This window comes from Carcharhinus amblyrhynchos, chromosome 9, assembly GCF_965287045.1.
Source record: "Carcharhinus amblyrhynchos chromosome 9, sCarAmb.v2.hapA, whole genome shotgun sequence".
Classification (NCBI taxonomy): domain Eukaryota; kingdom Metazoa; phylum Chordata; class Chondrichthyes; order Carcharhiniformes; family Carcharhinidae; genus Carcharhinus; species Carcharhinus amblyrhynchos.
This window is the reverse complement of record NC_137332.1, coordinates 21,251,244-21,275,618: the sequence shown is the minus strand read 5'-3', so window position 1 is coordinate 21,275,618 and position 24,375 is coordinate 21,251,244. Positions and strand designations below refer to the sequence as shown.

The window sequence follows — 24,375 nt, the reverse complement described above, 5'->3', positions numbered from 1 at the left end:
CCTAACCTGCATGTCTTTCAGACTGTGGGAGGAAACCGGAACACCCGGAGGAAACCCATGCAGACATGGGGAGAACATGCAGACTTAGCAGAGACAGCTACCCAAAGTTTGAATTGAACCCTGGTCCCTGACGCTGTGAGGAACCAGTTTTAACCACTGTGCCACTGTGCCAGTGTTAACCACTGTGTAGTCAGAGCGCTTATCTCTGATATCCCTCATGAAGGTGATGGTGCTAGGGTCATGTTTACCTGCTTATCTGTTGTAAATGCCACTGACGTGGCAACACGCCAGCTGAATATTTGTCGTGGGCCTAATACCCAGTGTGAGGGCTCGCTAATGATATGCTGATACAGTCAAGTTAGGTTTGCACCCTTCCTTGGCATGTTCCACATCACTCTGCCAACGAGCTTAACTCAAAATCGGAAAACACAATCTCGCCAGCGAGAATAATGCTGTTACAAACTCTCTTTATTTGGAGCCCGCGCTGCCATTCCCATGGATGGCAAACACGGGCTCAAGATCTCACCCAGAACTCAGGGAGGCTTTGTTTCAAAATAAGGATTCACCCATTGGAGATGGAGATGAGGAGGAATTTCTTCTCTCGAAGTGTGTTTGGAATTCTCTTCTGCAGAGAGCGATGGAGCCAAAATTATTTATTGAAGGTTGAGTTAGACAGTTCTCTGATTGCAAGGAGGTCAAGCATTGTGGGGAAAGGGGGCAGATGGAAAAGTGGATCTAACGCCTCAATCAACTCAGCCATGATCTTATCGAATGGCGGAACATACTTGAGGGGCTGAATGGTCTACACATGCTCCTATTTCTTATGATTTTATGTTCTTATTGACTGATGATAAATAGGAATGTTTATAGACAGAGTTTTATTTTTACCCTACACAATGACGATTGACTTGCTAGAAATAGAGGCTGTTAAAATCCTCTGAATGCGATCCCAGCAATTATATTCGGGTTGCACCCACCAGGGAACGCTGCTGTCAATTAGCATTGTGGCCAGGCCCATCATTCACATTAACATGGTGGGCCCCGCTGAGCGGAATTCCTGGATCGCATTCCAGACCAGAATCACAAGCGTTGAAAATCAATTGCTAATCTGCCAAATTTCATAACATGTAAACTTTGTTAATGCCTGTAAATCACTTGCATTTTCCTTCATACAGAGAATTGTGTTGTCAGCTTGCAGTCAGACACTGGCACCCAGAGGTATCCTAGAATCCCTACAGTGCAGAAGGTGACCATTCAGCCCATTGAGCCTGCACCGACAACAATCCCACCCAGTCTCTATCCTTGTAACCCCACACATTTATCCTACTAATCCCCCTGATACTGAGAAGCAATTTAGTATGGTCAATCCACCTAATCTGCACATTTTTTGGACTGTGGGAGGAAACCGGAGCAAACCCACGCAGACACGGGGAGAACGTGCAAACACCATACAGGCAGTGACCTAAGCCGGGAATCGAACCTGGGTCCCTGGCGCCTGAGGCAGCAGTGCTAACCATTGTGCCGCCCAAGTATTCTGAACCCCTTGAGATAATAAGGGAGCTTATTTAGAAAGGTGAGTGGAAGGTATTAAAGTATTTGATAAGGTCGACTCAAATAAAATCAAATTTATTTGATTTTGTTTTAAATTTGCACATTGATCCATTTTATCTGAAGTTTGATGTGATTTAATTGTGCACAAAACTCTGGCACTCCCATAAAATATTTCAGGATTGCCCTACCATGTAGTCAGGTGTGAACTTTCACTTTGCATCGAGTTTACAGATTTTTTACAACAGTGGTCTGCAAATATACCTGACAAAAAGGAACCGAATGAACCTAGTTGCTCATTAATATATGGATTAATACAGGATAATGTCCGCATTTTATTAAGTGAACATTACATTAAAGTCATGCTTGGATCACGGTTGAGTTTAACTACTGAGATGCTGCTTTTCAAGCTCCGAGGGGGTGAACAGCTTGTGGCTGACAGCTCTACAACAGTTACAAAGCTCACCAGTGACCTATCGTGGCAGGAAGGATGTTCTGTGCCAACATTTTTGCTGTCAGCCCATAGTGTAACACATTGCAGCTCCATTCCTGCTGTGTTAGCTGCACATCCAAGAGTTGCAACAGGAGATTCTACAAGTGGTCACAATTGTTTCTCGTTCTGGGCACTACAATTGAGGAAGGATGTAAAACCTTATCAAGGGTGTAGAAAAAATTGACAAGAATGATCCCAGAGATGAGGGACTTCAATTACATAGGCGGATAGGAGGTACTGAAGTTGTTCTCCTTAGAGAAGAGAAGCTAGGGAGAAACTGGTTCCATTGGTGGAAGGGTTGTGAAGGGGCGATATGGTGGCACAGTGGTTCACTCTGCTGCCTCACAAGCACCAGGGACCTGGGTTCAATTCCTGGCTTGGGTCACTGTGTGTGGAGTTTGCACATTCTCCCCGTGTCTGCATGTGTTTCCTCCAGGTGCTCCGGTTTCCTCCCACAGTCTGAAAGATGTGTTGGCTAGGTGCATTGGCCATACTAAATTCTCCCTCAGTGTACCCGAACACATGCTGGAGTGTGGGGACTGGAGGATTTTCACAGTAACTTCATTGCAGTGTTAAAGTAAGTCTACTTGTGACATTAATAAATACAAAGAAAGGTTAAAGGGAGATTTGATTAAGATGTTTGCAATCATGAGGGATCTGACAAGAGCAGCTAGGGAGAAACTGGTTCCATTGGCAGAAGGGCTTTGATGCAGACATTGATTTCAGGTGATTGTCAATGGAATTAAAGTTGGTGTGGAAAGGCTTTGTTTTTGAATGAATGATTTGAATATTTAATTCAATGTCTAAGACTGATGGAGACAGATTCAATCAGAGCTTCAGAAATGGCGGTGGATAATTGTAGGAAAAAAAAACAAATGCAAGAGAGGACGGGAGAGTGAAACCAGCTGAGCTGCTCGTGTAGGGTGCTGGCATAGACATAATGGACCAAATGGCCTCATTGTGTGTTGTAACCATACAATGATCCTGTGGTAGATAAAAATGAGAGAAGTAACTCCATCTATCTTTTCCTCTTAATATTCTGAGACATGTAGGTTAGAAAGATTAGTGGGTAAAATATGTAGGGATTTGGGGGTAGGGCCTGGGTGGGATTGTGCTCGGTGCAGACTCAATGAGCCAAATAGCTTTCTTCTGCACTGTAGGGATTCAAAGATCTATCTATGATCTTAACTTATCATTGAATTGATTCTTGAATGAAGACAAGGTTTTTACCTTTTGTTTCACTTCATCCATGGTTTTAAATTAAGGGGTGGTAGTTATGGGACGGATGTCAGAGGTAAGTTCTTTACCCAGAGGGTGGTGGGGGAATGGAATGCCCTGCCTGCTGCAGTTGTGGATGCGCCTAGTTTGGGGGCGTTTAAGAGGTCCGTGGATAGGTTTATGGATGGAAAGGGATTGGTTTAGGTTAGAGGGTCATTGCTTTTTTCTTAATTGGTCGGCGCAACATCGTGGGCCCAAGGGCCTGTTCTGCGCTGTAATGTTCTATGTTTCTATGGGACTGGGCATTAATGAGAAGACTGACATTTATTGCTCATCCCTAATTGCCCTTTCGAAGATGGTGTTGGATGTTACATTTCTGTGCTATTCCTCTCTCACTCACTACCTGTCAATAGGTCAATTAATCCCTTTAAGCTGGAATTAATTTCCACTTAAGGATCAGCACTGGGATTTAACCAGTGGCAGGAGCAACCCTCACGCACCAAGTGCCTTACATATGCTGCTGGTGGGCAAGGAAGGTATCCCTCCTCAGCAGGCCCACTGGGTCCATTGGCAGCTCTCACCAGATGCCCTCCTCCATCCATAGCCTCTCAAACCCCAACTCCCAACACTTCCCGCCATCCCCCACTGTCCACCCCCTCTCTGCGCTCTCACTGGCCCCTGCCAGCCTGACACACCCACCAAGAGCTCCAAAACACCTCCCCAAATCCCAATCCAACATTGCACGTCTCTGTCCTGGAGTTCTGGAATACGCGCCTCTGCTGGCCAGTGTTCCAGGAGAAGGGACTTCCAGTCCTGCGGGGATGACTATCCCACCTCATTCCTCCTATTAGCTGTAAGGCAAACTCTGACCCCATCTGCCCACACACTGACATTTTTGCTGGTAGTGTTTGGAGTGGAGGGATGGTGTGTGGGGGGTGGGAGGGGTGCTGCTGCTGGCGGTGGAATCTGGCACCTATTATAATTCCACCCATTGTGTGATGCTCTGGTCTCCTTAAGATAGGGCTCTGTTCTCTGGAGAAGAGAAGACTAAAGGAATCTTCAAAGTTGTGATGGTGTTTGATTAGATGCACGAAGAGCAACTGTTTCCATCTGAAGGTGCATCCAGAGTAAGGAGATGGAAATATGAGATGACCACAAACAGCTTGAATGGAGTTTGGGAAAGGATTTTGGAGACTGTGGGTGGGATTTTACAGCGTCGCTCATCCCGAGACCATAAAACCCTACCAAGGTCAACAGAGCTTTCCATGGTCTGCCCCTTGCTGCTCTGATTCCCGTGGCGGGCCAGGTGGTAAAATTCCAGCCTGGAGGCCTCACTGCTACATTGAAGCCGGTCACATTGACACTTTGAGAGGAGCTTTGATGTATACACAAGAGGGAAAAGAAAGTAGGAGGAGGCTTGGCTGGATTCTGAAGTTCAGTTTTTGTTTGAATTTGATTTATTATTGTCACATGTATTGGGATACTGTGAAAAGTATTGTTTCTTGCGCCCTATAGAGACAAAGCATACTGTTCATAGAGATCATGGGGAGAAGGGAAGGCGAGATTGCAGAATGTGTTACAGTCATAGCTAGGACACAGAGAAAGATCAGCTTAACAGAAGATAGGTTCATTCAAAGGTCTAATGGCAGCAGGGAAGAAGCTGTTCTTGAGTTCAGTGGCTTATCTGTCTGCTGTAATTCCCTGTAATACTCAAAAGCCAATTTAACCATTGATTTTTCAGCATATCAGTGCCAATGTGCCGTAATCTGCTCTCCCAATCGTACACAAATAACAAATTAACAAAGAAAGACATTTTTAACAAACTAAAAGGAAAATAAAAACCTTCCCTTCATTCCCCGGGTCAGCCCCTGACTCCCTCCTGTCTGGAGAGAACCCTCACTCATGGGGTCACAACTTGAACAACCAACCGAACAGTGAAAAATATGAAAAAGGACTCTGATAAAAAGTTGAGTTAATTCAGAGATCCAGGGTGGGATTTTAGTTCCCTCTGTTGGCTGAAATCAGGCAGTGCAAGAATTTAAATCGAAGATCTTGTATCCGGCAATTATAGAATCCCTATAGTGCAGCTGAGGCCATTTGGTCCATTGCTTCTGCACTGACAAAAATCCCACCTAGGCCTTATCCCTGTAACCCCACATATTTACCCCACTAATCCCTCTAACCTATGCATTCCGGTACAATTTAGCATGGCCAAAGTACCTAACCTACACATCTTTGGACTGCAGGGGGAAACCAGAGAGAGAGAGAGTTAAGAGGAGGGGAGAGAGGGGGAGGGACAGAGAGGTTGTGAGTGGGGTGGAAGGGGGAGAGGAGGAGATACAGGGAGGAAGAGGATGAAGGAGAGGTGGGAAGTGACAGAGAGTTATGGGGGGAGGGAGAGAGGGGGAAGGGAAAGAGGGAAGCATTGAGGGAAAGAGGAAGGAAGAGGGGACAGAGAGGGACGAAGATTTGTTAAGTGGCCAGTCTTTAAAAATTTAAAATAAAATCTGCCTGCCTGTTTCCGGGGGAGTTGAAAAGAATTCCAGCAATTTCAATGGGCTGGAGTTGAAAGCCCCCTGCTGGGCATTTTTTGAATGGCGGAGATTATGGAATGGAAAGTTTGATGGGTGGGTAGCACTGCTTTCCTGCCTCAACCAGGCCCCAGAATTATTTGGTGGGTAAAGCATCCACTATTCTGCTTATTCAAGCTCATTAATGGCTGTTTAAGAACCTCAGTCCACTCCACTGTCATAATAGGGTGGGCAGTAGCGGTGGGTGTGATTGGGAATGCTGTTTTTTCACCAAAGTTGATGAAATAGCAGGAACAGAATGGACTGCTCTATGCATATTGCAGCCACCCCGCTTAAGCTTGTAAGCCCACACTTAATGCCTCTCTTTCTGGCCTCCAAAATTGGCACCCCTTTAGGGTTCCCAATTTCTCCTCACCCAAAAACTTTGGATCTGACCACCATTGTTCCCCTTGGCAAGACTGCTTGCAGTTCCAGCAGTGCCCACTACTGAGTTCTGATGTTGCTGGGACTGCAAGAGCTATTGGCTCACGAGTTGGCACTAAGTTGGCATTGGGGCCTTGGGTGGCCACTGGAGCGAGTGGCGCACAGATTATAAATTGGCAGTAAACTGGCATAAGAGCTATAAGCGGCCAGTGGGGTGGGTGGGAGACATGGGTTGGCATGCATGGACATGAAGGGGTATGGCAAGATTTTACAGCCTTTCTCACTACCATCTGGAACAAATATCTCGCTTTCTGCAGAAGTTTTCCTGAGATGGAAGGTGTAGTGAACTTAGCTTGATTTACCCACTTCACGAGCTTAAGTCCAGGCTGGTGTGTATAATGGCGGTACTAGTTAGAACATGCACACATTCCTCTCAAATTCAGCACTGGGCTTTGTGCACCGATTATGAATGTGTAAGTGTAATGGACCTTTGAATGGGACTATATTATTCTGCAGTCTCCAGGAAGTCACCGAAGTTGCTTGTGCACTGCCATAAGCCGGAGCGGCAGTTTAAATATAGAAATCATATTTGACATATTTTCCACATTAATCATTTTGCACTTGACAAGGCCTGTTCTTAAAAACATCACAAGGGAAAAGGATATAAGTAACTTTAATTCCTACAGAAATCTAATAGGTTGAAGCTTGCGTCTTATATATGACACATTTTGTCAATGGGTCAAGCTTCAATCTGCAAATATGTTCTCTTATCAGGCAGGGGCTAATTTTATCCCTCGAATGCCCAAACGTTGTACTGCATCAAACCCTATTGGTCCAAGAGGTTTCATTCAATTTTATTTCAATTCACAGAATTCTAACAGAGCTTTGATAATGCTTACGAACCTAACAGTGTCATTCTACACTGATAGCGACATTATGACTGAATGCGGCGGTAATAGTGTGAGCACAAGTGACTTTCCTTTCAGCTTTCTATAACTGAATTGTAAAAGAATTTAAACAATTGACTGCAACAGCTGTGCCCGAATAATCCCTGCTTCCTTTCAACACGCTCGGAGTAATGAAACAACGCAAGAGACTGGAATTTACCAGTCATTGTGAGGCTCAGATTGCACGCTGTGTCTACCGGCTGGGAGAGATGATGCAAGTGGAAGATGCCAAACGGCAGTTGCTTGAACAGATCACGACGGGGATTACGTGGTCATGATAACAGTGAAGCTGGCAAGGTTTGCTAGCAAGAAGTCTCTAAAACTGACAGCAAGTACAAATGCAGTTGGATGCGGAAATTCAAAAGTTGCGGGCAAGTTCCACCCAAATCCACCTTAAATCTCCAGGTTGGCCGCTGCATGCTGGCTCCAGTTTGTAATAATCAATCCAGATTCATTCCCCAATTTCCAACCTCCTCAGGCCCACTGAATTCTCTCAAATGATCACACTGCTCTTCAGCGCTAGTGATCATCTCTGGGGTCATGATTGGAAAATGCAACTCAGTGCAAGGGCAGCAATGGGATCTCTCTATGTATGTGTCCCACTTTGGCATAGCCAAATATCTTGGCCCTGATATTCAAGCTGAACAACTAATGTAAAAGATTGCTGAATAGCAAACTGGGTCCACAGGGATCCAATGATGCTGCCAAATTAGGGATATCTTTATAGGAAAACAAACTTTCTTTAATAACACAGTTTAACTATAACTCTAACAAATGAAACAACTTAACTATTAACAGTGGGACAATATTTAAAAAATGAAAATTAAAACAACTTTAATTCTAACTTCTCACTGTTTCAGTTCCAAATAAACACCATTCCACTTACAGACTTAAAAAACACTTTAAATACAGTTAACAACTATAAATGTACTTGCTATAATAATTGTAGATTTAACAACACCCATAATCACTAAGGCTACATTTTGGATATTTGCCTTCTCACAGAGGCCACGTTCTGGTGACTGGTGCCAGTTCATAGGGGGCAGGGATATCTACCAGGACTCCACAGGAAGAAGATATACATGCATTTTATTGGCCCCAAGGCTATTTGTAGAATCTATGTATTACATAAAGGAAATTACAGCAGCAAAATGTAGCCAATTGACTGACCATAATATACACTTCATGTACATGGGGAAAACTTTAATTTACTGGGTGAGAAACCCACAAGATTAGGTCGGGTACATCTAACCAATATAATTTCCCATTGATGTCAATGGAGGAAAATGAGATGTAACACCAATGATGCAACTCATCCTTCAAGCTTCCTGGCAGCTTACTCAGTCCAAATTGTCTGCTATTCTCTCTTGATTATTCAAGTTATGAAGAGAGGTTGGATAGGCTTCATTGTTTTCCTGGAGCAGAGAGGGGTGATCTGATTGAAGTGTACAAGATTATGTGGGACATGGGCAGAATGGATCAGGAGCAGGTGTTCCCTTTATTTGAAGGGTCAGTCACCAGGGCCTAAGGTTTCAAGGCGAGGGACAGGAGGTTTGGGGGAGATGTGAGGAAAAACATTTTTTACCCAGTGGTCATGGTCTGGAATGTGCTGCCTGGGGAGAGCAGGAGAGGCAGGTTACCTCACAACCTTTAAAAAGTACCTGGAAGAGGACCTCTCACATCGTAACATTCAAAGATATGGGCCAAGTGCTGATAAATGGGGTTAGAGTCACAGAGTCATAGAGGTTTACAGAACAGAAACAGGCCCTTCGGCCCAACTTGTCCATGCCACCCTTTTTTTAAACCTCCCAAGCTAATCCTGATTACCTGCATTTGGCCCATATCCCTCTGTTCCATGTAACTATCTAAATGCTTAGATGGGAGGTCAGGTGTTTGTTAGGTAGCATGGTGGCACAGTGGTTAGCATTGCTACCTCACAGTGCCAGGGGCCTGGGCTCGATTCCTGACTTGGGTCTCTGTGCGGAGTCTGCACATTCTTCCTGTGTCTTCCTCCAGGTGCTCCGGTCTCCTCCCAGAGTCTGAAAGACGTGCTGGTTAGGTGCATTGGCCATGTTAAATTCTCCCTCAGTGTACCGGATTGAGGTGACTAGGGGATTTTCATAGTTACTTCATTGCCGTGTTAATGTAAGCCCACTTGTAACACAAATAAATAAACTATTGCATGCTAGACCAGACTCGATGGGCAGAAGGGCCTCTTCTGCACTAAATCATTCTATGATTCTACGATAATGGCTTCACTTAGAATGTTCAACTTTACTGGAGATAATTGATAAAGTGCTGAAATGATTTTTCTGTTTTAGTAACAAAGCTACAACATAAATCTGTTAATCCAGAGGTTTACCTGAGAATATTTTGTTCCAGGTTCTTGGATTGAAGCTGGTCTTCCTGGTGTTGCTTTCTCATGGCCTCTTGTTCTTGAGGGTAGATGTTGGCTACTCCCTCCAGGAGCCATCTTTCTCGCAAACTCTTTGACTGTTTAGAACAACACAACATCAGGAATTGTTTTCCACCAACAGTACACATCGTTTTTCATTCTGCCAATGTTTATCAACTTCCCGTCTCATCCTGAGCTTGAGTTTAATGACTAAAATCTCTCTTCTTGGCTGTTAGTCAAGAGAGTGAGAGAACTTTAAACCACCGGATTTCAGTCCACCTCAGAGTATTGGGTTCAAACCCTGTCCATCGCTGCAAAGATGCTAGGTTTTAGTCAATTTGACCTCCTCTATTGTTGCATAAGTTAATGACACAGTTGTACAGACCTAATTGATATTAATGGTTGAAGTATGGAATTAGAAAACCTCATTAGTACACTAGAGGGTGCTCTTTTTTGCTTGGGGTTAAGGTAGTTTTCAATTTTGCCACCTGGGCAATGAATCAACAGTGGATTTTCCACTTACAGAAATTTCTCAATTTCAATATAGGCTGGGCAATCTTCTCTAAAATCAGCCATGATTGAATGGTGGAGCAGACTCGATTGGCAGAGTGGCCTAATTCTGCTCCTATGTCTTATGGTTTTATGGTCTCTGCACCACTTTTTTGCACAGATAGCCAAAGCAAAGATTACCCCCATTGTTGAGACACTACAGATGGAATGTACTGATGGGGATGGGAGTTTAGGTGCCTGGATGTTAACACCAGATGACAAAGCCTGGGATTGCCCATATTCCAGGCAGCCCCAGGTGCCTGCCTGCCTACCTGGGTGTAGAGAGATTTCCCTACGCCTACCGCACTGGCATCCTGGCTGCTGAATCCCTTTCTAAAATAAAGATTTGTAAAAGTTGGAGAGAGGGCACATTCCTGTTCTTTTTAGGATCACTCTCTTACCTTCTTACCTTTCTTTCCATCTGGAAAGTATCTGATTAGTAGCCCCCCCCCACTACACACTGCCCTTCCCCATCCTCTCCCAGCTTCAAGGGTCTGCTCATAACTCTTACTTGGAAAGACAACCTGTCTCCATGTCTCTAATCACCCCTCTGAAAATCCCAGCCTGAGAGAGCTTGGAAAGGATTTGGGCCCCAACTTGTGTTTCGCCCACCCACCAGCAAGAAAATCCAGTCCATTGTGCAGACTTTCTGCAGGCTATAAAAAGTAGATGCTTTACAAGTAGGTTCACAAGTTAACCAATTCTGTGCTTCATCTTTAACCACACATTATATTCTGTTGGATGGTTCGCCCAATGCAAGGGGAATGGATTGTATCCTACTTCAAAAAGTCATCCAGATCTCGCTGGTCTCAGAACCGAATACTGTTTGTTGGGAGTTGGCACATTTTGTCCAGGGAATGAGAGCGGCAGAGTCGAAATTCAAACTCCTCTGGTGCCAGTGAATGTCTTTGACAATCGGCAGACTTTTAAAAACACAAAGGCAGTTTGCCATTCCAGTTACAGAGGAACTGACCTCGTTAGAAAGTGTGGAATATTTATGATGGAAATTTTATTCAATCATCACAAGTATCTTTTTATTCCGGCCACTAAACTGTGAAAAATATATTTCTGTTCAGTTGTCTGATTTCTCTCTGAGATTATTATTGTGGGAGGCATGAGGCGAGCACTGCTGCCTCATAGCTCCAGGGACCTGGATTCGATTCCCAGCTTGGGTCACCATCTGTGTGATCTTTGCATGTTGTCTGCATGGGTTTCCTCCAGGTGCTCTGGTTTCCTCCCAGCCCAAAGGTGTGCAGGTTAGGTGCATTGGCCAAGCTAAGGTTTAGAGTTTGAAACCCTTAGTGTTCCGGGATGCGTAGATTAGAGGATTAGTGGGGTAAATATGTTGGGTTACAGGGATAGGATGTAGGTGAGATTGTTGTCAGTGCAGACTCAATGCGTTGAATGGCCTCCTTCTGCACTGTAGGCACTCAATGACTTTTCATAGATCAGGGAAACCCGACAGTGCAGAAAGAGACCATTTGGCCCATTGAGTCTGCACCGACCACGATCCCATCCTGGCTCTGCCCCCATATCCCTACATATTTATCCGCTAATCCCTCTAACCTGCGCATCTCAGGACACTACGGGGCAATTAGGCCAATCAACCTAACCCGCACATCCTTGGACCGTGGGAGGAAACTGGAGCATCAGGAGGAAACCCATGTAGACGCAAGGAGAATGTGCAAACTCCACACAGACAGTGACCGAAGCCAGGAATCAAACACAGGTCCCTGGAGCTGTGAAGCAGCAGTGCTAACCACTGTGCTACTGTGCCACTCCAACCCTTGACATCCACCCCTTTGGACCTGAGAAGTATAATTTGTTTCAGACAAATTTTACATTTAATACATAGATTCAGATAATGCTGTGCAGTCTGTAGCACAGCACAGTAGTGCACCAACACGTTATATCTGAAAACAGTATAGACATTATATTATTTTGAAATTAACTTTGCAAGAGAGGTTTAACTAATTCAATCATAAATCAGGTACAATGACAATAGCGTTAGTAGGCAATTTGCTACCACAATCTCTGCAAAATGAGTTAAAAGCGAATTTATCTTATGCAATTCTATTGTGAAGGCTCTTATTCACAATGCTTCTTTGAGTGAAAACATGTAATTAGAACTTCACACATTTATCCTTTTTGTGAGTCATACCCAACAGAACAACAGAAGCAGCAACAACTTGCTTCTGTATAGCAGTTTCAACGCAGTAAGATTCACAGGAATATTATAACACAAAACTTGGCCTGGCACTGTGCCACAGAGGGAGATATGAGGGCAGATGGTCAAAGAGAGCAATTTTATCAGTGCCTTAAAGGAGGAAGGTGAGGTGAAGATACTTAGAAAGGGAATTCCAGCACTGGGGGCTCAGGCAGCTGACGGCACGGCTACCAAAGGTGAAGTGAGTAAAATCAGGATTAGTCAAGGCCAGAATCAGACAAATGCAAATATTTTGGAGGACAGTAAGGTGGCAGGGTGGCACAATGATTAGCACTGCTGCCTCACAGCAGCAGGAACCGGATTTAATTCCAGCCTCAGGTAACTATCTGTGTGAGTTTGCACATTCTCCCTGTGTCTGCGTGGGTTTCCTCTAGGTTCTCCTGTTTCCTCTCACAGTCCAAAGATGTGCAGGTTAGGTTGATTGGCTAAGCTAAATTGCACCTTAGTGTCAGGGGATTAGTAGGGTAAGTATGTGAGGTTATGGAGGACAGGGCCTGGGTGGAATTGTCAGTGCATCTGGATGGGCTGAATGACCTCCATCTGCACTATAGGGATTCTATGGACTCTGTGAATACAAAGGGTTACAGACATAGGGAAGGATTTGAAAATAAGGATGAGAACTTTAACGTGGAGGTGTTGCTTGAGTAGGAGGCAATGTAGATCAGCAAGCACAAAGATAATGGGTGAAGGGGACTTGGTGCAAATAATAACAGAGGCAAACGTTTGGATGACGTCATGTCTGCAAAGGATAGAACATGATAGGTCAGCCAGCAAAGCAGTGGAATAATTAAGACTAAAGCCAACAAAGGCAAGCACGAAGATTTTAGCAGGTGAGCCCAAGCAAGGACAGAGTTGCCAATGTTTTTTTAAAAAATTCATTTATGGGAGGTGGGCTTTGCTGGCCAGGCCCGCGATTACTCCCCTTCCGTAATCGGTCAGAGGGTATTTAAGAGCCACAACCGTATTGCTGTGATTATGGAAATTGAGCTTAAGGTTATTTATTACTGTCACAAGCAGGCTCACATTAACAATGAAGTTACTGTGAAAATCCCCTTGTTATCACGCTCCAGCGCCTGTTCGGGTACACTGCTGGTCTTAGTGATGTAATTGGAACTCACTGGAATCAAGTATGAAATCAAGATCACATAACATCTGGTTCAGCTTCAGGCAGTTGCCAGGGAGATGATGAATAGAAAACTAGGAAATGATGGGGATTGGGCGTAATAGGCTCAATGGTACTATACCTTTAAGTGTTTAAGCTTCAGTTTCTCCTCATCCACTTCAAACCTTTGTCTGGTAATTTTCTCTTGTATTTTCCTTTTGTCCTGTAAGATTAGAGTAGAAAATCAGGTTTTGTTTCTCAATAACATTAGGTACAACATCGTTCTGTGATCAACAGCAAAGTGATGGCACTGGCCACTGATAGCAACAATACTATCCAAAAGGAACAAATGTGCCGGGATTTTACTGCCTTGTCCATCCGAATCTCGTAAGATCCCATCCCAGGCCAAAAGAGAATACCGTTCTGTGACCCTCACCCACCCCTGATTCTGGGCCAGGCGAGGTGGTAAAATTCCAGCCATGATCTCTGTATCATGGAGTTCATATTTACTGATGTTAACCTGAATCAGGCGCCAAGTCAGGTAGGTAGCAACAGTGATCACATCAAGCAGGGTAAATGGCCAAACACTTTGAAGTATTCTCAGAGACAGCAAACTAGAAAATAAAGGCAAAGTACTGCAGCTGCTGGAATCTGAAGCATGAACAGAACATGCTGGAATGTCTCAGCAAGTCTGACAGCATCTATGGAGAGGTAATAGAGCCAAGGTTTCGAGTCTGGATGACCCTTTGCCAGAGCACAAAAAAGGCTTTGATTATTTTCCATTTTTAAAGAAATGAATTTTAAAGGAAGCAAAGATTGGGAGATACACATTAGAAACCGAAATGTCAAACAAAAAAAATTTTTAGAAATGAACTTATCATTTTAGAAAAAGCTGACATAACTAATGATTAGGGCAGCACGGTGGCACAGTGGTTAGCACTGCTGCCTCACAGCACCAGGGACCCGGGTTCAATTCCAGTCCTTGGGTAACTGTGTATGTGGAGTTTGCATGTTCTCCTGTGTCTGCTTAGGTGTGCTCTGGTTTCCTCCCACAAGCCAAAAGATGTGTGGGTTTGGTTGATTGGCCATGTTAAATTGTGCTTTAGTATCAGGGGTCTAGCAGTCTAACTATGTGGGATTATGGTCAGTGCAGTTTCAATGGGCCAAATGGTCTCCTTCTGCATTGTAGGGATTAAAAATATATACATAAAATTAGTTTCAAGGGCCAGATAGGTTCTTCAGCAGTATTTATGACTTACTGCACAGTTTAAAAATACCAGTTAGACCTCAGTTAAACATCATTAACAAGGTATAGCATTTTTAAGTTTTAATGAAACAGACCTAAAATGTTAACTCTGGGCAGAATATTACCAGGATGTCTGCCTGAGTTTCGTACGATCCTGCCCCAGGCTAACGGAGAATGCCGTTCTCCAAGCCTCACCCACCCCTATAATTGGGGCAGGAGTGCTGGTAAAGTTCCAACCTCTGACTCTCTCTCTCTCTCTTTCTCCACAGATGCTGGCAGGCTGACTGAGTATCTGCAGCTTTTTCTGTATGACTAACACTTTTGGAACAAGCAGAAACTGTCATCAGTTCAGTAATTTCTCATTGTTTGCAGTATTTTCCAACACTTAACCTTTTGAAATACTGTGTGAAATGATTAAATAAAAAATAATTTTGTCAAATAATTGATTTCACTCAATTGTTCTGTCCTTTTACTTGCTGTATCAGTTTGGCAAGAAACTAACAATGGGCACAAAATGGGTTGCAATTTTACAGTGTTGTAAAAATGATCACACCTTTGTTATGGATTGTCTAAAAGGTTTTTGCTTCACTGCGATATATGTATTACAGAACAGCACAATCTATCTTCAGAATGGACCAATTAATCACATATTATAATACAGCCAGGTATTGAGTACACTCAATAACACCACCAGATGAGGACATTCTCACATGGAATAATAAAAGCATTTGTCCTACTGATTGCCAAAAATACAGTTGATAAGGTTGAAAAACACCTGATAAAGTGTAAAACTTAATACTGAATCGATTAGTAAGGTGGCACTGTGGCATAGTCGTTAGCATTGCTGCCTCACAGCATCATGGACCCAGGTTCTGTCCTAACCTTGGGTGACTATCTGGATTTTGCTCCTTTTCCCGGGTTTTTCTCTGGATGCTCCAGTTTCCTCCCACAGTCCGAAAGACCTGGAGATTAAATGGATTGGCTATGTTAAATTGCCCGTTATCGTCCCAAGATGTGTAGGTTAGGGGAGATTAATGGAGTCAGTATGTGGAATTATGGGAATAGGGCCTGGAGTGGGCCTGGGTAAGATCCTCTGTTGGATAGTCAGGGCAGACTCGACAGGCTGAATGGCCTCCTCTGCACTTTAAGGATTTTATGATCACACCTGGATAAAAGCACATCTTGATTGGTAAATGACATTAATCAGCTTTAGTACAACACTTCAAGAAATAAATCCAGATTTTTGCAATTCACTTAGTTAATTTTATTCATTTAACAGATATTTATTTAATGGGAAGAGCTATCTTTGTCATGACTGAAAAGGATTTTGAGCAAGAAGATTTTATCATCTTTAACCATTTTTATTTATTTTTTAGTCATTGAAATAGGCTTTATATTTGTTCCAGTGTTGAAATCCACAGCATTGTATCCAAGTTTTTCGATAAATACTCAGTGCACTGTATTCTTCAGATTATACTAGACATCCAACTTGTACTAAAAGTAGTCAATTTAAATTCCCAAAAAGATGGTGCACTATTGGTGCGCAAGTGGCCCTACCGTGCATTCCATTGTTCAATAGAATGGCAGCAAAGATCATTTCAGGTTACAGAAACTTAAGTTGTAGAAAGTTTGGATAAGAGGTGACAAAATGGAAGTATGGTTGAAGAATTCAGCTGTGTCTATTCATGACTTTACCACAGTCAGAGCAGATGGGAAACTTTGCCCACTGAACAGAAATTACACATTGATGTGGATCAATTATCCAGGGGTCAAACAGCGAGGGAAGAAAAGTTAAGTTAAATGGCCAATGGCCTAATGGTATTATTGCTTGACTGTTAATTGAAAACTCAGCTAATGCGCTGGACACCTGGGTTCAATTCCAGCTGGTGGAATTTGAATTCAATAAAAACTGTTTGGAATGAAGAATCTACTGATGACCATGAAGCAATTGTCAGAAAAATCAATCTAGCTCACTAATATCCTTTAAGGAAGGAAATCTGCTGTTTTTATTTGGTTTGGCCTACATGCGACTCCAGAGACCCAGCAATGTGGTTGACTCTCAACTGCCCTCTGAAATGGTTGAGCAAGCCATTCAGTTTCAAGGGCAAATAAGGTTTGGCAATAAATGCTGGTCAGCCAGTGAAGCTCAAGCCTCACGAATGAATAAAAAAAATGACACAATCACATTTTCTTATGAAACTACAGGGATGTATTTTCAGCGGGTAAAACTCCCCATGGATAGCCACATGCATAAAATCAGCTCTTCAGAGTATAGGTTCCAGCAGGGAAATATGGCAGTATTGAAGTTGTGGAATATGAGACACAAGCGCACACATGGGCCAAAGCTTCAACTCAATTGGTTGCGGCATAGTGGTCAGCACTGCTGCCTCACAACGCTAGGTGCCGGGATTCAATTCCAGCCTGGGGTGACTGTGTGGAGTTTGCACTTCTCCCCATATCTGCGTGGGTTCCCTGCCACACTCCAAAGATGTGCAGGTTAGGTGGATTGGCCGTGCTAAATTGTCCCTTATTGTCCCAAGATGCGTAGGTTAAGGGGGGAATTAATGGCGTCAGTGCATTGGATTGTGGGACTAGGGCCTGGTGTGGGCCTGGGTAAGATCGTCTGTCGGAGAGTCATGGTGGACTTGATGGGCCGAGTGGCCTTGTTTTACACTGTGGGGATTGTACGAATGCACTTTTGATGAGAAGGGACTGAGGTGCGTCGTAAAAGACAGGCAGGTAGCTTTGACCCATGGAGAAGTGTTGAATTGTTAGATCAAGTTGTCTTCCCATTCCTAATTCTTATCTCCCTATCCCTATCTGTCCTTGATCCTTTCAATGTCACCCAATGGTAAATGCAGCTAACATAGTGAGGTTGACTGTGGTATCACTTCTGTTGAAGTTCTGACCTTAACTAAGCAGCATCACAGCACCTGGGAAGGAGCATAATAAAGAAGTTTCAAAAACTGGAAATCAATAAAAAATTAACGTCAGGCCAGATTTTTGAACCAGTGGAAACTGTGTGCATTAAACATAAGAAGAATATTATTCAACCATAACCTGATGGTTACAGCCAACATTGGGGACCACAGAGGCGAACTGCTGGATTTAATCCCAGTGACAACTTTTGTAAGGCCTACTGAAAAACGTGTTCGTACTCACTGACAACAAGAACTGCAAGGATTCAGAGGTAGAACTGTGGCTGCAGTGAATTGAAGAACCGGTTAAATAATGCAAATAACTTGCAGCATGGTGGCACAGTGGCTAGCACTGTTTGGTCACAGAGCCAGGGTCCTGGGTTCAATTCCTGGCTTGGGTCACTGTCAGTGCGGAGTCTGAACATTCTCCAGGTGTCTTATGTGAGTTTCTTCCAGGTGCTCCAATTTCCTTCCGCAGTCCGAAAGGCGTGCTGTTACATTGGCCTTGCTAAGTTCTCGCTCAGTGTACTCGAATGGGTGTCAGAGTGTGGCGACTTTTCACAGGGGATTATCACAGTAACTTCATTGCAGTGTTAATGTAAGCCTACTTGTGACACATACTAAATAGATCTAAAATTTTAAACTTTTTCCTGAGTTCTCAAGTGTGAAAAAAATTCTGTTCCAATTCTGAACCCACATAAAACAGGGAAATTATTCATGTTAGAGAAAGCTGGGACAACAAGGGAGCATTTTAACTACATCTGCCCCGCGAAACTGGGCAAAAGGTGAGTTAAGATCCAACAGTAGTACACCTATTACTCTTCCATAGTTATTAAATCAGTACATGTAGATCAGAATCCTATAACGTTTCTCTATCCCCATGGAGAGTGAGGGCGGGATTTTATGACTTCACTCAGGTGAGATCATAAAATCCTGCCCGAGGCTAAAGGAGATTTCTGTTTTGCAAGCCTCACCTACCCCGACTCTGGGGTAGCAAGAAGGTAAAATTCTGGCCTGAATATTTCCAGTACCTGTAATATTTTGCTCCTATATTACACATGGGATCCCAAAGTTTGTTTTTGTTCACTCGTCCATGAGATGCATGTGTCGCTGCCAAAAGACCAGTATTTGTTGCCCATTCTAATTGCCCTTGCACCAAGTGGTTTGTTAATCCACTTAAGGACAATTAAGAGCCAGCCACATTGCTGTGGGTGCGGAGTCGCATCAAAGCCAGAGTGGGTAATGATGGTAGATTTCCTTCTGTAAAATCAGAATCTAATGGGCTCTTAAGGCAATCAATGATAGTTTTCTGGTTACCTTCACTGAGACTAACTTCACAATTCTAGATTTATTAATTGAATTCAAATTCAACCAGCTGCCATGGTGGGATTTGAACCTATGTCCCCGTTAGCCATGCCTCTGGACTATTAGTCCAATGGCTTTACCACCATCTTCCCTTGAATGGTCCACTGGGCAGAATATCGTTTGCAGATAATCCGCTCAGTAAAGCCTAGCAGGTAAAAAATGGAGGACTAATGTAAAAATGATTTTTTTTTGTGGAGCCAGGAGGATCTGAAGCATCCTCTGAGATTGGCAATGAAAGTTTGGGCTAGCCTGAACTCCCCTAACAACCCCTGTTCCATGCTTAGGAAAGCTCAGAGCTCCTCTTTATGAGGAATGGAAGCAGGAGGTCTTCCTGTCTGACCAAGCAGGCCCAGGAGGAGGTTGTTGGGGAAATCAGTGCTCATGGCAAACAAAATTGGACCTTCCTGCAGTGTAACAGAAGGAAGATTGATCTGCTCTGTTCCACCACAGTAAGTGTAACATCTACTCACTCCAAACTCACACACTCTTGAAGGCAACAAGCAGTCTAAGGTTAGAGTCAACAGGGATGTCACACTACCTTCAGGGACATTGACACTGAATGTCTGTCAGCCACTGTAAGCTCATTATTTCATTTCCTGCACAAACTGCACCTTAATCCCTAACTGGGGAGGGGTCAGCAGGCACAAATATCACGAGAGGTCACGAACTAAGGGTGAGGGGGGGAGAAGTATAATTTGGATACTAGAGGGAGGTTTTCCACACAGAGGGTTGTGGGGGTATGGAATGCACTACCAAGTAAGGTGGTGGAGGCAGGCATGCTGGACTTGTTTAAGGTTTACTTAGATAGGCACATGAATGAAACAGGGATGGAGGGTTATAGGAGACGGTTTTAAAAAGGGTCAGAGCCTCGGGACGATACTGGAAATGTAATACTACATGTTAATGTTTTGTCTCTTTTAATCAGCAGGTGTGTCGGTCCACCTTGTTGTCAAACGAGGGGCATGCACACGGTGGGTCGTGCGTGGGCTGCTCTTGGATGTTTCGAGAGTGGCCTAGTACTTCGCGTCGTGGTATATGCTTAAACCTGGACCAGCAGATGGGCACCACCACAGCTCAGTGACTATCACTGCTAGCTGTGCAGATACATGGATTTGGGCCAGCGCCTGTGGGAGTTTGTGCATTCTCCCTGTAGTTGCGTGGGTTTCCTCCAGGCGCTCCGGTTTCCTCCCACACCCCAAAGATGTGCTCTTAGGCTGATTGGTGTACCAATTGACCCTATACTATTCTCCCCTGAATCTGGTTACAAAGGGGTACCATTTGCATATACACGGGGCAATGTAGGTGTAGGAAAATGCTTTGTAAGATGATGGCGCGGGCTCGTTGGGCCGAAGGGCCTGTTTCCCATGCTGGGTTGTTCTTTGTTCTTTGCTCACAGCATGCTTCGAAACTGCTCTTCCATTCCATAACACTCACAATCAATCCATCTGCCTTTATGCAAGACAAAACCTCCTATAACAAAAGGCAGAGAGCCAAAGTCAGTGGGGGGACCCCAGAGTTGTAGGCTCTCTCATCATTCAAGGGACAGGCCTCAGAGCTGGCTGCTAAAATAAGATAGAAGGGTCACATGGACTTGAAACCTTAATTGTTTCTCTCTCCACAGATGCTGCCAAACCTGCTGTGTTTGTCCAGCATTTTCTGTTTTTAGTTATTATTCCTGAGGTTAGGCATTGTTCCCAGGCGGAAGGCAAGATTGGCCTTTGCCAACTAGCCAGTGAGGACACATCCCATATACATTGACAACTTGTAGACAATGACTTTGAGTGACTTGTCAAGGATCAGGCACCTGCAGGGAGGAGAAGAAACACCAACAAGGCAGCCCTTGAGCATCCACTCCAAGAGTGTTCTGCCACTGCAACTCCCCTCTGTCAGTGACACCATTAGTTCCCATAGGTCAGGCCTAGATGGATGCCTTGGAACAGGGGACTCTCAGCAGGCTGGGGCTGTTAAGGCCTCAGGCCATTACAGGATGCCTCCCAAAGTCATCTTACACCTTACTAAGCTGGTGCCTTACTGGCATGAGTGCATCCATGTGTGAATTGGCTTCTCAGCAGCTTGAAAGCTGCCATTCTCATTGATTTGGTGATGCAATGATTGATAGGATTGTACTATACGGAGTTGCTTAGCAATGTGCGCTAAGGGAATGCTGATTAGATTTTCAGTGGGTACATGCTGCAAAGGCTATAAGCTTTTCAAGGATAACTCCTTGGGTTGGTTAATGCTACTTTTTTTTATTCATTCATGTGACAAGGGCATCGCTGACTGGCCAGCATTTATTGCCCATCCCTAGTTTCTCAAGGGCAGTTGAGAGTCAACCACAATCCTCTGGCTCTGGAGTCACATGGAGGCCAAACCAGGTATGGATGGCAGACTTTCTTCCCTAAAGGTCATTAATGAACCGGATAGGTTTTTCCAACAATCAACAATGATTTCATAGTCCTCAGTAGACTCTTAATTTCAGATTTTTTAGATTCAAATTCCACCATCAGCCATGGCATGAATTGAAAGTGCGTCCCCAGAACATTAGCTGAGTTTCTGGATGCTAAGAATAAAGGTGTTTTTGAGTCTCTTGCATCTAAAGCTGAAGAAAACTTCTTGCAAAAATTAGTCTTTGCCTTATTACTTCTGGAATTTTGTAGCTATAAGGTTGCCATGGGCACATCTGTCATGTTGTTACCCTGCAATGGCATCTTCAAGTGGGTCACGTGAACCCTCACCCTTTTCAGAGTCATCCCTTCAAAGCCCTCCTCGCCCAAGGTGATGAAGTCTCCCTCAGGCAACACATCACCACCCCCCCATCCCCAACCCCTGACTTACAGCGCAAGGTTGTGCAAAGCATAACAAACAATGATGATGTGGGTCAGTCTTTGTGACCAATCCAAGCACTGGAAATGTATCTTCAGGAGGCCAAAAGTTTGCACAATTAAGGACCTTGTGGCAAAATGTGCTGCATTGTATTTCTCCACAGATGCACTCTGTGGCTGTCGAACTTCACGATTAGCCATATTTTCTTGGAGTACCCTTTCTCTCACCCCTCCCAGCTTCTTATGCCTGCCTGTGCCAAGCCTTGGCATAGCTTGTGCTCCAGACACCTGATATTTAGCAGTTACAGTGTTAATGGAAGGTGAAAGCAGCATCCATTGACCTCCAATTCATGGATGAAGGGAAGCTTGCCAGGCGCTTGGCACTTATATACAGTTGTAAAACCAACAATGCTAATTATCCACTGGTGGGGCACTTAATTTGGAGCGGGAAAGTGATTCCGACAAGTTGGCCTTTCAACAAGATGCAAATGAATGTAAATGTGATTTCCGACTTAGCTCAGCGGGAAACCTAACCTGCCTTGATCCTGCCTCAAAAGTTGTGAGAATGAAGTGCTGAATGAACTTTGCACTGGTGGGAAACTAATTTTCTCATTCACACCAAATTAAGGCACCCCTCCTGCCGTGGTAGGGGAAAGGGGGATGATTTCGCCCCTGAGTGAACATGAACCAAGGTAACTGTACAATGTCAAAAGGGTGTTCCTTTTTAAGTATCCGTTTAGCCAGTAGCTGTCAGGTAATTGGGAAATCACCCCAATTGAATTAAAGCCCATGATGTTCTACTTTATGTGAATGGAGCCAGAATTCTGTGGGGTTAACTGATTGGAGAAAGGAGAATATCTAAACCGCTGTACATGATAATGTGATCAGTACATTGTCTAATGTACTGGAGAAACTACAGGTTAATCACATGGAGATTAATTACACCAGGGTTGGCTATGTGGAGGTTAATTGAACTGAAGTTAATTAATTACACGTACTTTCAGCTCTTCATCATCAGGTGCCAAAGGAAATAATAATTAAAGAGTCAGCAATTGATGTTGGAACATTCCAGAAATGTGACATTTGTCTTAGTTTAGAATTGTTAATTACAAATTAAAACAGGAAATTCTGCATCAAGTATGTTATGCAAAGCATTTTGAACTGTTTCAGCTTGCATAATATTAGGGAATGGGACCTGTTGTTAAAAATCACTCATCTTCTTTCGGGAATACAATAGTAGGAGGTTTAATAATGATGACATTATGATTACACCATCTTCCATACCCAGAACTATGATAGAAAGCTTGTTTTTAATCTCAGAAGTTTGCTGCATGGGACATTTTCCCACCTAATTTCATTCTGTCAGTTGTTCATTTCAAGCAGAGTACAGACCATACTCAACCAGCCTGAGCTTGCAAAACTAAAACAAGGCATCTATTGTTAGATGTGATTCTGCAAGTGAGCAGCACTTACTAAACAGGGCGGTATGGTGGTACAATGGTTAGCACTGCTGCCTCACAACGCCAGAGACCTGGGTTCAGTTCCTGGCTTGGGTCACCATATGTGTGGAGTCTATACCTTCTCCCCTGCATCGGTGCGGGTTTACTCCGGGTGCTCCTGTTTCCTCCCATAGTCCAAAAGATGTGCTGGTTAGGTGTATTGGCAATGCTAAATTCTCCCTCTGTGTACCTGAACAGACACCAGAATGTGTGACCAGGGGATTTTTATAGTAAGTTCATTGCAGTGTTAATGTAAGCTTACTTGTGACCTAATAAATAAACTCTTACCTTTAAAAACAGAACAATCCTGAGTGCATTCATTCATATTAGCTTTGAGGTTTAAAAAAATGGACAGCATGGATAAGTTGGGCTGTAGGGCCTGTTTCCTTGCTGGAAACTTCTATGACTCTATAACTCTAAATACTAACAACCAATTCAAGGTAATCAATCAAGTTCGTAATGTAGCTCATTTATACTTGTTAGGAGTGATATATATTCATATGGACAGATCTGTTCTTTACAAACAACTTTTGCACCTTTTTGAAATACCTTAGAGTCTGGGAAGCCTGTGGTTTTCTGTTGCTTTCTCCATGGTAACACGTTGGCCAATCAGAGTCAAACTGCCAACCAATCAGCAGTCATTTCCCCTGTTGTAAAAATTGTTCTGATTGTTTTTAAAAATTGGAATTCTTGCATTTGTCCTGATGAGTTCAAGAAGAGAAGCTGCATTGGAGTCATATGGCTAGTAGCAATGTGTCAGTCCACCAGCCAAATGGAGAACTGAAAGGAATGCACTTGATGAAGCTCCAGCAGTTTGAGTCTAAAGTGTGATTATTTCTAACAGGAACCAGAAGACATAACATGGTGGCAGCGGGCATCTGTGAGTAAAATCCCCAGAATTTTCATCAAATCATAGCATTCGTGCAGTGCAGTGCAGTGCAGAAAAGGCCCTTTGACAATCGGCTCTGTGCCAACACCTGAAAAACATCTAAACTCCTACCAAATCCTATCTACAAGCATTTGGCTCCTAGCCTTGAATGTTATGGTGTGCCAAGTGATCATCCAAGTACTTTTTAAAGGACATGAGGCAAC

The 24,375-nt window shown here is 43.7% G+C and overlaps 1 protein-coding gene across 4 annotated transcripts in view; it reads right to left on the bottom strand.

Annotated features, from left to right (window-relative positions):
- The window catches only part of LOC145347635 (palmdelphin-like), a 123,792-nt gene that overhangs the window by 40,563 nt on the left and 58,854 nt on the right, over positions 1–24,375 (bottom strand). For all 4 annotated transcript variants that reach the window (XM_080195287.1, XM_080195286.1, XM_080195288.1 and 1 more), the window contains 2 exons: positions 13,576–13,656; positions 9,523–9,653 (listed from right to left, as the gene is read on the bottom strand). In XM_080195287.1, coding sequence (XP_080051413.1) covers positions 9,523–9,653; positions 13,576–13,656 — 212 coding nt within the window. The remainder of the gene's footprint in view (positions 1–9,522; positions 9,654–13,575; positions 13,657–24,375) is intronic.